Here is a 14,639-nt window from a genome sequence, read left to right on the forward strand (position 1 = left end):
CTCAAGATTGCAGAAGGAAACAAGCAAAATACAAAGGGATAAAATATGTGTTAGAGAAGATATATCAAAACAAGCAAAAGGGGCAGCAAATAAATATTGCAAATATGACAATATTATAGTGAGAATAAGGCAAAGGAATTTGATATGAAATAGTCATTGCAATTAAGGGCTTTGTGTAAAGTGTTTTCAAATTAATGTATTTCATTTATTACCAAACTTTCCTTTATATGTTCAATTTCAGTAGACAATTATTATACATTTGTAGAGAACAAATAGAAAAAGCTAGTTATGTATGAGGCTTAAAATAGCAAGAACCACTCAACGTATGCAAACAAAACATATTATTTTCATTGTGGTGACCTATTTCGTTCGAAACTTCCAGAAAGAACGATAGTGTTCAAGTGTACAAATATTCCCATAATACATGCACGGCTCAACAAAAGAAAGTCGCCATGCATACAGGCATATGTGCGTAATCACTGTACAAATGGGGTTTCTCCAGTCAATGATGTCATCCTTATTTTTGATAGACGTAAACGTTCGGTAAACGTAACACGATTGTGTTAACAGACAGGCCATAAAATGGATCACTTAACATATGATTATGTTTGTCTTTATTGCTAATAAATTTAGATTCCAGAATCTCTGAAAGAGCAGGTTTTCATGATATATCCCAAAGATTTCAAAGGAAGCTTTTTAGATTTTTGATTGAATTTCACATGACGGAGAAATTATTCAAACGTTAAGAGCTCTAATAATTTTTCTTTATTTGTGACAATTATATACGTCTTTCAGTGCCAATGAAAATGACAATGCCAAAACTGGTTATTTTGATGGTAATGTTTGCGATGATGATTATGAGGATTGAAATCATCGGCCATCTAGTCATCATCATCTTTGCCTTCGTAATCATGTTAATGGGAAAGAAGTACATTTCGAGGAGCTGATACAATTTTAGCTGACGACTATGAAGAATTGTATGGCTTGATTGTCATAATTTGATGATATTGGTGGTTATGTATTGATATAGGTGTGATCACAAGCAATAACTATATTTTATCCTGGTAATTGGGGTCGACGAATGAATAAACATGTGTTTGTATGTTCTTGTATGGATGTTGTTATTCATGATATTAATGATACCGAAACTTTAATGGTAATGTTGATGAACATAATCGTCATCCTCTTCGGCATCATCATTGTCACAATCGGTCACAGTCATCTTTGCGATCGTCATCATGATGATGTTGAGGGTGACGATGTCAAATTTGACGAATAAAATCAACAAGTTTATCCCGACGTCATTATATTTGCTCAGGCAGCTTTTCAAAATACATTGCTAAATGATATATGATACACGGAAATTATATAAATTGAAAATAATTGTCATTGCAATCTTGGTAATACGATGCTGACGAAGCATAAATATTATCTAGCATGACATTTGTAACTGATGTCGATAACGGCACTGATGCCAGTCATGACTGAATCGATGATGGTGGTAATGATAATGACTGGCACTCTCGTCACCCTCATCACAATGGAAACGATCTCGAAGATGGTGATGTTGAGAGTGATCATGCCATTGTGTATGATGGCGGTGATGCTAGTAATAGAAACAACATGGGTTTCCGTACGATTAGGTGATGACGAATTTATGTTTTCGTGTGGTGTCGGAAGCTGTGATGATGATGATGATGATGATGATGATGATGATGATGGTGGTGGTGATGATGATGACGATAGTAATCTCGTCATCTGCATCTTTGAATAAATATATTTCGAGGATTACAATGTCCATGGGGACGATGTCTATGATATCATTAATAGCTGAAATAGCTTTGGAGGTAATGAAATATGATGAAAAAATATTGAAAAGCACTGCGGGTAAGGTTTATTGCTGAGTGTAACTGGGTTCATAAATTAAAGCCAATACAATTTTACTATAAGCATAGTAAGTGCGAATATTGGTAAAAAAAGGATGGTGACAAATGTAATTGAAAGAGGTATCTCAGATACAGCTTGTGGTGATGATTATCATTACAAAATTAAAATAAGGTGATGGTCGCATTCTACCCATATCTCTTTTAGATAGTTGATGTGGTGACGATTTTGGGCCATGATTGTTGTGTGAACAAAAAATGGCGACGAGATCTGGATGCGAGATATTGGAATTCCCCCATTGATTGTTTTCTTTTTTTCTTCAACGCCCTCATCGTAAGGCGTACAACCATGTACAAATTGGTGAGTCGACGAAAAATTATCATTTCATTCAAAGGTCGACCTTACTACCTTGAGAACGATATCAGATAGCGTTTCAGAACTGACTAATATTCCAAGTTTTTAATCGTAAGTAGATACATTTCGCTAATATATTTTGCCCATATTGTAGCTTGATATATTGCCACATTGCAGAAAGGCTCAATCTAAACTATCAATAAGCATGGCGATCAGGCATTGATCACCTTACTACCACTTTTCTGGAAGTATGGTTGTTTATTGTAATTTGCTGTCTTATCTAGGATATTTTTGATGGAGAATTATATTATCACTCTGATAAAGTGTCAAACAATTTAGTTTCGCTGCCTCAGCTTGCCACAAAACTACAAACAAAATGTTGATATTTGCGCAAGAGATGTAGTCCCCCATTGGCGGAGTTGTACCCGTACGTCTATGTGTAGAATGTAAGATATCATTCGACTATGTATAATATAATTGGATTCAGTTCTGTATAGGGGATATAAAACACAAGGACATCGGGCTATAGGATAGCATTTTGGCAAGGCAATGTACTAAGGGTCGATAGAATAGCCTTTCAAAATCTATACTTTAAGAAGGATTTTCGTTGCATGACAGTTATGGTAACGTGCTTTATTCTTTCTTTTCGTTCTTAGATGAATGAATCAAGAGGTAAGGGCAATGCGAAACCCCCACCCGGTGTGATAAAAAATGAACCATCAGAGCATACTGAGGTACGTTGATATGGCGTTGAAATACCACATAGATATGGGCCTCCACGATATAAATATGTAGTTTTCATACTAGATTATTTTTTAAATATGAATATATTTCTGGACTAATCTGTACACTAATCAAACTAAAAATGGATCATACAAATCTGATTATATAGTTAATAAAGTAGAAAATAAGTTATACTCAACAGAAACAATAAAAATGAAGAATTGAAACTTATGTACTAGACACATACCACCACAAGAAATATTATCACCATTTTATGCAAAAAATAAAGGTTAAACCTCTCCTCGGTACACTTTCTTATTGCCTTTATTGTATCCTTTAATTCACAGGTAAAGATAATCGTCCAAAAACCTGATGGAAGGACTGAGTACATGGACGTAGTCTTAGGTTGGTCGCAAGATCTTTTGGCTGACGAGGTTGCTGCTAAATTCAATATGGATAAAAGACAGTTGTATCTCCAGTTTGGCCTTAAACAGTTAGGGGGCACGGGAATACTTTTAGATGCTGGGATAAGGAAGGACAGTAGAGTAATTGTCAATCTACGACTCCGTGGAGGCAGTCAGTAAAAGACATATGATAAGTTTATACGATTATCCGTTTCATTAAAGGAGGAACGGATCACTTTTTAAAGGCATATGTACATATGAATATCATGAATATCATTCGGTATATTTGATCATAATGAGGTAAATACACACCATCCATTCAATGCACAAGTCACATTAACACCTTTTAGATGTTGGCCAATCATAGTTATCTTCTTAATCAATATTGTGAATTCGAATGCCTGATATTACATAGATATTTCTTTCCACATTATGTTTTAATCATTCAAAGCAAATCTTGTTATAGATCAACTGTTAAACGTGTTAATTGTATTTAATGGACAAAGATTTTGTTCAAAAACTTTTTTGTTGTTGGTATACACATATTACCAGAAAATGTTGTGACGACCTTGAAAAACAATATCGTCATTACAATTAGTATTTGTTGTCTTTTGTACGTCGTGTGTATTTAATAATCATGTGGGTGCCGGTTATCATGGGCTTACTTGAGGACTTCGAAAGAGGGAAGGGAGTGTCATATATGAATACATGAACATGGACCAATCGAATATGAAGTCGTTGGTCCCACCCCAACCATCAATCCCCCCACAGGCAAACCTGCCCACAAATTGTGTATAGAAAAAACCACTTCAGCAAGAAAAACTTGGATGTTGGATCCAACCTTTTCTTTAAATGTTCATTACTGATTTAGATGTCATAAATAGAACATTTTGTTTTAATTTTGTCAATCTGCATAGATATAAATGCCAGAATTATTTAATTGTTTTCCATTCAAATATTTATTTGTGATGCTATTGAATAGTTATATTAATAATTCGAGCTGTAATAAACATTGAGACAATTAAATAATGTATAACTGTGACATCAATAGTCTATGTATTCATTTGTATGTTATTTGTTAATGAGAATGTCAAGAATGCTCAAGGAAGACAAAATATATAGAGAGGGAGAATGACATTAGAATAGAAGGTAAAATGAGAAAGAGAAAGCAAATGAATATAAAAAACGAGATAAGAAAGAAAGAGAGATGGAAAGAAAGAAAGAATAAGAAAGAGGGGTGAGGACGATGAACAGCGACAGAATGAGTTAGTCATTTAATAATTATAGTATTACATTGTTCAAATTTGTATCATGAGGAAAGTGGAATTTATTTATTAAATATAATATGAGAAGAAATGGGAAGTGGTAGACATTGAAGATTAAAATAATCTTCAGTGTCAAATGTAAAAAATTGTTATTCCATATAGATATCAAAATAACTTTTAAAAAGGTTCGATGAAAAGGCTTGGCGCGATATTACAACAGTGAGGAGTATAAACATCAGAGACAAACGAAGTAATATTTAATAAGAGTTTTGGGAAAAAATTAATCGAGCACGGTTTTCCCCGATGTCTAATTTAGAACATTTTGTTGAACGACGGGTGAGTGAAAAGAATCCCGGCGGATATATGAGGCGGGAGTAGACACCCAATCATCTGGCAATACGTTTACCATTCATTTTCAGCGCAGTAGTTCCTGACCCAGTTTCGTTCTCAGCCGCAATGTTGCGATTTCTCTCGTCCAAAAGCAACCGTATGCCTACTGTATTAAAAACCGTGTGACAACGTCGCCAAAACCATCCCCATATCGCACCTGTAGACAAATCTTCTATCATTAAGAAGGTCCCTGAGCTACAAATACTTTCATATTAACCAAATTAAAAAAAGTGATCGAAACCGTGATAATCCTGACCGAATACACAGCACTGATTAGATTACGACAAGGGAAAACATGAGTACATACGGAAACACCGGCAACGAAGGCCAGAGAGGGTATGGTGAAGGAAATAGCGATGTGAATACATATGGCAACAGAGGCAACGAGCCCTCCCGAAATAGAGTCAGTTCAATTATCTATAATATTTTCCTTTTCGTAGGTTTTAAATGTTGTGGACGTATTTTGTTTCGTCAAACATATAAGGTTAGGATAAGGGATGCAATTGGGTTTTGGGTTTAAGGTTTGGTTTAGGGGTAGGTTTCGGTGGTATTTGGTCCACGGTTGAAATTATGCATTCAGATACAGAACGGTATTATTAAAAGCGATGAAGTAATTGTAGCCAGCGTATTGTCGTACGATTCCCCCCAAGCATTCAGTTAGCACTGATTTTCCTAACCAAACCCGATTGAGTAAGCAAAATATAATTATCCCCACCCTTACAAATATCTTCGAAATCAAGGTTTGATATTTCATGAATTTTAGTGAACGAATTTGTAGGATTTGAATGAGTGAACATCAGCATGCTTTTAGCTTGTACAGTTGATGCTTTCAAAAATAAGAAAAAATGATAGAACAGTAAAGCTGCAAGGATTTAAAAACATATATTTAAAAAAAAGTAAAATAACTGTACGCCTACTTTTATTATCGAATACCATAGTAATTATTTGTGCATTACGTGTAGGATTGTAAATGAGTACAAAAGTATGCCTTCAATGGGTTTATGAAGACTTTTGGTATCAACTAATAGGAACTATTATTAGAATAATTTAACAGAAAGAAAAGTGTGTTTTTACCTTATTCATGATATTATTTCTATTATATAATATCTATAGTAACAGCTCAAATAAACTAATAAATTCATTTCCGGTATCGCATTTGCAGGACTTCATCAACATCAAAATATTCGTGCATCCTGACAATAAGAGCCCTGTTTATATGCAGGCAAACTTAAAATGGACGCTCGACGAGCTACACTTCAGTTTGGCCGAAAAATGTAGCCTGACTCCCGGTCAGTGCCACTCATCTTGTGATGGATTGCTGCTGTCGGGTTCACGCAAGGTTTGGGAAACGGAGATAAAAAATGACTCCACCGTCATCCTCTACGAGGGCGAAGGGACCCCCACACCAGGAGTGATAAAAAACGAGCCTTCCAAGCACACTAAGGTACGTTGACATGACTTTGAAATACCACATAGATGTAGGCCAACTCGATATAAGTATGTTATTTTAATACTAGATACAACAAATTTGAATATTGTTCTGGACTAATCTGTACACTAATCAAACAGTTGTGTGTAATAGTTCAAAAAAATCTTATCATATAGTTTATATAAAATATAATTCATTTCCGGTTTTGTACTATACAGAAACAATGAAATGATGAATGGAATTTTTGTTTAATTCCAAGTGCTAGACAATTACCACCATTATGAGAATATGGAAATATGAACTCCATGCCATGCAAATATAAAGGTTAAAGCTCTCTTGACTACATTTTCTAATTGTCTTTAATGTGTCCTTTTATTCACAGGTGAAGATAACCATCATACTCCTTAATGGAAAGACTCGTGATATGGAAGTAGACTTAGATCAGAAGCAAAGCTGCTTGGTTAAACAGGTTTCTGCTGAAATCGGTGTGCATGAAAGCCAGATCGACCTTATGCATGACGGAGAAAAATTAACGGGCTCGACGACACTGCGAGAGGCTAAGAAAAAGATAAAGAATGGAAGCAAAATGCATGTCGTTTTACGAGTCCGTGGGGGCGACAGTCAGTAAAAAAAATCATGTGCTTAGTTAATACGCTTCAAAGCACATGTATGACAGCCATTGTTGAATCATCTTTTTCATTAAAGGAGGATATTTACATATGAATATTATGATATCATTCGGTATATTTTATCATAATGAGGGAAATACACACCTTCCATTCAATGCACAAGTCACATAAACCCCTCTTAGATGTTAGCTAATCATGGTTATTTTCTTAATCAATATAGTGAATTCGAATGCCTGATACTACATCGATATTTCTTTCCACATTATGTTTTAATAATTGAAAGCAAATCTTGTTAAAGATCAACTGTTAAAAGTGTTTATTGTATTTCCATGGACGAAGATTTTGTTCAAAAATTTGTTGTTGTTGGTATACACATATTACCAGAAAATTTTGTGACGACCTTGAAAAAACAATTTTCCAAGTGCCTGTAGCCGCCTACAAATATGTACCTACATTACAAGAAGTTTTCCGCTTTGAACCTTTACTTCACTCTTCATTAATGAAGATTTGCTGAAAGACGATATTATTGATATAGTTCTGTGTTTTATCTTATTTGGGTAAATACATATCGTCATTACAATTCCTATTTTTGTCTGTTTACGTCGTGTGTAATGAATCATTATGTGGGTGCCGGTTATCATGGGTTTACTTGATGACTTTGAAAGGGGGAGGAGTGTCATATATGATTATAAGAACATAGACCAATTGAATATGTAGTAGTTGGTCCCAGTCCAACCTTCAATCCCCCACAGACAAACCTGCCCACAAATTGTGTATAGAAGAATCCACTTCAGCAAAATAAAATCGAATGTTGGATCCAACCGTTTTTTTAGATGTTCATTACTGATTTAGATGTCATAAGTAGAAAATTTTGTTTTAATTTTGTCAATCTGCATAGACATAAATGCTAGAATTATTTGAATGTTACCCTTTCAAATAGTTCTTTGTAATGCTATTAAATAATAATATTAATAATTCGAGCTAGAATAGATATTGGGAAAATTAAAATATGTAAAACGGTGACACCAATAGTCTATTTATTCATTTGTTTGTTAGTTGTTGATGAGAATGCCAAAAATGTTCAAGGAAGACAAAATATATAGAGAGGGAGAATGACATTAGAATAGAAGGTAAATCGAGAAAGAGAAAAGAGAGAGCAAATGAATATAAAAAATGAGATAAGAAAGAGAGATGAAAAGAAAGAAAGAACAAGAAGGAGGGGTGAGGAAGATGAACAGCGACAGAATGAGTTGGTCATTTAATAATTATACTATTACATTGTTCAAATTTGTATCATGAGGAAAGTGGAATCTAAAGAGTGGTTTTGTCGTTCGTGAAGTACGGAGGGCAGGGATTATTTATTAAATATAATATGAGAGGAAAGGGGAAGTGGTAGACATTGAAAATTAAAATTATCCTAAGTGTCAAATGGTAGAAATTAGATTATTACTGAATATGGATCTCAGATAGCATGAAGTAAGCCTACCATGAGCATGATAAATTACTTGGATCGATATTGCAACAGTGTGAAGTTTAAACAAGAACCGAAGTAATTTTTGAAAGAGGCTGGGGAAAAAATCGATCGAGCACGGTTTTCGCAATGTCTAATCGAGATCATTTTTTTGAACAACAGGTCATTGACTAAACAAAAATCCCCGTGAGGCGGGAGTAGTGACCTAATTATCTGGCACAAAGTTTACTATTGGCGCTGTAGTTCCCCGAACCCAGTCTTGTTCTCAGCCGCAATTTTGAGAAAAACGTGAACATTTAGAAGAAATCACCATGAATCCTAGACCGACTCCCGGGCCAACTATCAACGAAAGTTGCCGGCATCGTGTAAGTAGCAACTAAATAATTTTTAAGTGATTTTTATTTCTGAAATATGGTCAATCCTAGGAAGGAAAATGCTGTTCCAGGGGCTAGGTCTAAAGGCAATAATGTTTATTTTTCATTTGACAGAATGACCGAATATAGTTTTCAATTTCAACCCTATAAGCTTATCGACTGTTGAAGCCATGTGCTTAAGATATGTGACATATTTTCATGTTACAAGGTTCTTCATTCAATCATATTTTAAAATAATATTCTGTTTGACAGATTACATCTCTCCCTGGTGTTTGCGGCATCATCTATTTCTTTGGATTTGTTGCAATGGTCATCGCCTTCCTCTACTTTACCGGTGTTATCCATATATAATGCTCTTCGGACACCCTGTCGCTCACACCTAGTAAATAATTACATATACTTATTAAACGTAGAAACAGAAATGATGTATGAAATCACAATTAACAATGCGATGGTAATCATGGTTCTAGAGGTTTGGGGGATTTGTATGATTTATAAGATAACACTGCCAAAAGATCATGTCATAAAACATGACGAAGCATAAAGAAAGTCTGGTAAAAGTCTATACTTAGCAATAAGACAGCCAGAAATATTCAAATAATATCCCAGGCCCCATCAGAATAAAATTCCCTTTCTTTCAAAAATAGCGATCATTACGGCAAAGATTATTCTAGACCGAACGTATCTCTGACGTTTGTGTAATCTTGGGAATCCCCGCGTCCAAAAAATGCATACCCGCTCTTATAAAAGACCGAGCGACGACGTTGCAAAACCATTCTCCATATCACACCAGTAGACGAATCTCCTCTCTCATTAAGAAGGTTCCTGGGCTTACAGATCATATTATTCGAGTTCAACAAGTTATCAAAACCGTGATTATCCTGACCTAAAACAAGGAACCTAGTATCAGAGTAGATTGAGACAAGAATAAACATGTCGAGTACATACGGAAACACCGGCAACGAAGGCCAGAGAGGGTATGATGACGGAAATGGCGATGTGAATACATATAGCAACAGAGGCAACGAGCCATCCCGACATAGAGTAAGTTCAAATTATATAATACCTTCCTTTTTACAGGTTTTAAACGATGTGGAAGTATTCTATTTCGTCAAAGTTGAAAGGTTCGGATTAGTGATGCAATTGGGTTTAGGTTTAGGGTTTGGCTTAGGGGTAGGTATCAGTGGTATATTTGGATCCTGGGTGAAGTTATACATTCGGTTACAGAACGGTACTTTTAAAAGCGATGAAGTAACCACATAGATATAAGTATGAAGTTTTCAGAATAGAAGCAACAAGTGTGAATCTTTTTCTGGACTAATCTGTACACTAATCAAACAGTTGCGTGTTATGGTTTAGACAAATCTTATTATATAGTTCATGTAGTACAAACAATTTTTATACCATACAGAAACAATGAAGTGATGAATAGAATTTATGTTTAATACCAAGTGCTAGGTATGTACCACCACTCCCTATGAGGATATATATATATATATATATAATATATATATCAACACCTTTTCATTCAAATATAATGTTTAAAACACCCCTCAGTAGACTTTGTGCAAATATCCATCGAAATACCTATTGGAAAGACTCATAATAAAATGAGTTGAACAGAATGAAAGGAAAATGTGTCTTACCTTATTTTATGATATTATTCCTGTCATATTATATCCACAGTTACAGCTCAAATAAACTAATGAAGTCATTTCCTGTATCACATTTTCAGGACGTTATCGACCTTTTAGTGAATCCAGGCAAAGGGAAGCAGTTGACGATGCAGGCAGACATAAACTGGACGCTCGATAAACTACACAGGAGCTCTGCCGAAAGATGTGGCATGAGTCACAGTCAGTGCTACTCAACTTGTGCCAGCAAGCCGGTTTCGGGCTCAAGCACGGTTCGCGAAGCGGGTATACGAAATGGCTACACCGTCAACCTCAATGCGCGTCTTCGCGGAGGCTAAACATGGTGACTTTAATAAGAAGATTATTATATCATGACGTAATTTGTAAGATGTTAAGATATGTTGACCGACAGAGGTTATGTCATGTACGTGGCAGAAGACATGTATGCAGAATAAGTAATAATAAACGATGAGCATTTCTCATGAAAAGGGTACAGATGTAAATGAAGGCACATTGACTGATATATAAAACTGTCAAGTACAATCGATGGCAGTGGTTAAGTTTGGATGAACAGTTGTGTGACAAAATAGAGGTAACGAGAAACAACACAAGTCTATTACTTCTGTCAGCTATTCAAATTCATGATGAAATTGGCAGAGCCGTCAGCTTAGATTGAAAAGAAAGGACTAGATATAAACACGTCCAGCCAAGTTATCTAATGGCTGTGAGATAACTAGAGTGTGACGATAAGCTTGCAGTCAGCAAACGATTTAGGTTGCAAACACGCCCCGTTCACGAGATCCAGCGTCAACCCAACCGCCCACTTAAAATTTGACTTTGTTTGGACCCATTTGATAATAATGTTTTCAGTAACTGACAAATTTCCACCAAGTCACGTGGAGTAATGTACTCTGAATAGCTAGATAATCATATTGTTTTAGTGCTAAATTTGTAGTTACTGTTACAATTATGTTTACTTGTTACGAGTATCGATCTTATTTCATTTTCGTTATGTTTGATCTGGAGTTTACCATTCTAAACGAGAAGGAGAGTTGATATACAGATAAATAAAAATGAAAAACATTCCAGATAAGTAAGATATGGATCTGAATAAATATTCATTGTAGATTTGGGGGTTTTAACCTCATATATACATCAGTACTTAGTGTTTAAGGTAGTTAAATAATACTTAGAAATTCGTTGCTTAATATAAGCTAAGAATATTATGACTCATCGACCCCCCCCCCCTTCTAACTAGGAATATGGTAAAGAAACATTGTATTAAAAAATCTAAACATTCTGACTTTTTGAATATTCTTATTCTAAGATTATATACAGATTTATCTCTCTTACTTTTTATACAATGTCAATCTGCACTCTTTTATTTTGGTGTCTGAGTAAATTGATCATAATGGTTCTTTCAACTGTTTTTATTTCCTTAAACTGGCAAATACTAGCATAATTAAGTAATTTAATTATTTTAACTCACTTGGTCTGTATGTGATATATTGTTGTTGCATACTATCAAGCCGACTATAGATTTAGGCGCTAGTATGCGAATTTTTCTTTTCTAAGCAGAAGTACTGACATATGTATTCTATTTCAATCATTGATTGAATTAATATGATATCATTGTATATGTATAATATTATAACGTTGCATATTTAATTATGAAATTGTGACATTTTTCAGTCGAATAATTGTTTACATCTCTTGATTGGTAGAATAAAATACTTTATTAGCAAATTGATTCAATGCGATAAAAAAAAAACATGATTACATAGTCTTTCTTATATATAATATGTGCGATTAGATTTCGATACAGTTTAAGTGAAGCATGATATTTAGAGTGCACGGAGAGAGAACGAAGGAACGGAAGAAGAAAGGAAAATTGAAGAAGGGAAATGTTAGGATTGGATTTTTTTAAAGGGAGAAAATGGAAAGAAGAAAGGCAGGGAGAGAGGAAAGGAGAAAACAATATATGTGATTGAGATAGAGAGGAAGAGAGTTAGAATCAGAGAGAAAAGGCATAACAGCTTCAGATGGATTGACAGGTAGACAATATAGGTTTAGAGAGAGGGAGAGAGTGAGAGAGAGAGAGAGAGAGAGAGATGTCGAGAACAAACTGGGTCGGATGATGATAAATTATGTGATCACAGGACAAATTTTAGACTTGTGGTTATACAGAAATACATCTATTAAATAGGAACACTTTATAAACAGGACTAAATAATGTTTTGAATTGGAAAATCTGTCCTGTGCTAAAGTTTGTAAACAATCGTGACCCCTGAACCAACTCGTATGGGCGGAATGACACGACGATTCCTATTGGCTGGTAACACATCATATCACGCCTGATGAAACAAGACTTTTGGTTGGATACTTAAGGTGAATGAGTCACAGTCTGATTTGCATAATTTATACGCGCGCTCAGCATGCCTCATGAATATGGAACAGCAAATGAATATTCAATACGTTAGGTATATATATTCACTGATGCTCGAAGATACGGGTTGGAGGATTAGTTTATAAGGAAATTGATTGCAGATGGGAAGCATATATAGAGATGGATACAACAAGGAAAGGTGAATTTAGGACCAGTATTCCTTTATCAAATGGAAGTAATACTCATAACACTGGATGTGGTGGAACTAAAAATGAAGTACATCGCAAAAGGGAGGAAAAGACAGAAGAGATTCAATATCCAGAAACATTCAGCACAAAACAGAATGAACCGAAAAGAAAAAAAATAGGATACGTACGTATTTTTTGTTTGCACGTGTGTGTATTATCATTTGCATGCATTTATAGTTCCTTTAATTCATATATCCATAGCCTCATTCAAGTTCCAACCTTTTTTAAATCTCTCATCTCAACCCCCCCCCCCCCCCCCCCCCCTAACGCTATCATACGTTAACCATAACTATTATCCCTTTATACACATATTCTCCTACGGAACAGACACAGCTAAAATAGCGCACTCTATGTGCAACCGAGGGAACAGAACAACGAGTCTTTGCAAAATTTGAACACGAGAGGGCGCCAGAGTGATATTCGATAAGTCATACTTTGCATTAGTATGCCACTTTACTCACATTCTATCACAGTTTCATATACCAAGTCATAATATATATATATAGACTAGTGAATTTAACGGAAATATAACTTTTAGAAGAGATATGTGAGTATTCTTGAGCAAGGCAACGAATAACATTAAATGGGGCATCACAAAAATAAGCATATATTTAGGGTCCACATTTCAAGATTTTTTTCCCGTGACGATACGCAAAATTCATCTTTTTTATCTACTTTAGACTATAATCTTTAATATATGACTAAATTTAGAACAATTTATTGATTCAATTTTGGTTTATCATAGGGGTGACGACTGCATGTCACGTAATCCCTTGCGGAAGCAGATCGCGATTATATGACTATACGGAATCCAACACGAGGTGGCGCTATAACATATCACACGGCGGTCTATCTCAGTGTGTGATTTCGTTGTACTGTATTTTCACAACCGCATGGCGGGTCTTTCTATGCCTTCCAAACGTAGTGACGTCTGGAGGCAATACGTTTTTAGTTAATCTGTCCGTGTGTCCGTTTGTTACCCACACGCTCGTCCGTCAGTCCTTCCGATCATCCATTTATGGGGGTATGTCGACTCTGTCCTTTTTTCCCAATTTCAATTATCGCGATATTTCAAAAACCAAGTGATATAATGATAAAAACAAAGAATAACATAAGGAAAGACAAAGAGAAGGGGATAGAAGGAAGGAACAAAGAATAACATAAGGGAGGGCAGAAACAGAAAATGAAAGAATGATTAAAACAAAGAATAACATAAGAGAAGGTGACAGAAGGAAGGAACAAAGAATTACATAAGGAAAGACAGAAAGAGAAAGTGATAGAATGTTAAAAAAACAAAGAATAACATAAGAGAAGGTGATAGAAGGAAGAAACAAAGAATAACATAAGGAAAGACAGAAAGAGAAGGGGATAGAAGGAAGAAACAAAGAATAACATAAGAGAGAGTGATAGAAGGAAGGAACAAAGAATAACATAAGGAAAGACAGAAA

The 14,639-nt window shown here is 35.1% G+C and overlaps 2 protein-coding genes and 1 long non-coding RNA gene across 3 annotated transcripts; all 3 read left to right on the plus strand.

Moving 5' to 3' along the window:
- Positions 1–2,272: 2,272 nt before the first annotated feature.
- LOC105444319 lies at positions 2,273–4,407 on the plus strand. The gene is made up of 3 exons (XR_973041.1): positions 2,273–2,349; positions 2,895–2,972; positions 3,309–4,407. It is a non-coding gene; the product is annotated as an uncharacterized LOC105444319 (long non-coding RNA).
- A 412-nt stretch (positions 4,408–4,819) lies between these two features.
- On the plus strand, positions 4,820–8,088 carry LOC105444320. Its single transcript, XM_011678424.2, has 3 exons — positions 4,820–5,423; positions 6,183–6,464; positions 6,832–8,088. The coding sequence occupies exons 1-3, from the start codon at positions 5,316–5,318 to the stop codon at positions 7,075–7,077; spliced, it is 636 nt and encodes a 211-aa protein (XP_011676726.1). The 5' UTR covers positions 4,820–5,315; the 3' UTR covers positions 7,078–8,088.
- Positions 8,089–9,653: 1,565 nt separating this feature from the next.
- Positions 9,654–12,328, plus strand: LOC105444316. Its single transcript, XM_030982334.1, has 2 exons — positions 9,654–9,967; positions 10,659–12,328. Exons 1-2 carry the CDS (start codon positions 9,857–9,859, stop codon positions 10,893–10,895), a joined length of 348 nt encoding a protein of 115 aa, XP_030838194.1. The 5' UTR covers positions 9,654–9,856; the 3' UTR covers positions 10,896–12,328.
- The last annotated feature ends 2,311 nt before the right edge of the window (positions 12,329–14,639 follow it).

Source organism: Strongylocentrotus purpuratus, unplaced genomic scaffold (genome assembly GCF_000002235.5).
Source record: "Strongylocentrotus purpuratus isolate Spur 01 unplaced genomic scaffold, Spur_5.0 spur5_scaffold_12, whole genome shotgun sequence".
Taxonomy (NCBI): Eukaryota; Metazoa; Echinodermata; class Echinoidea; order Camarodonta; family Strongylocentrotidae; genus Strongylocentrotus; species Strongylocentrotus purpuratus.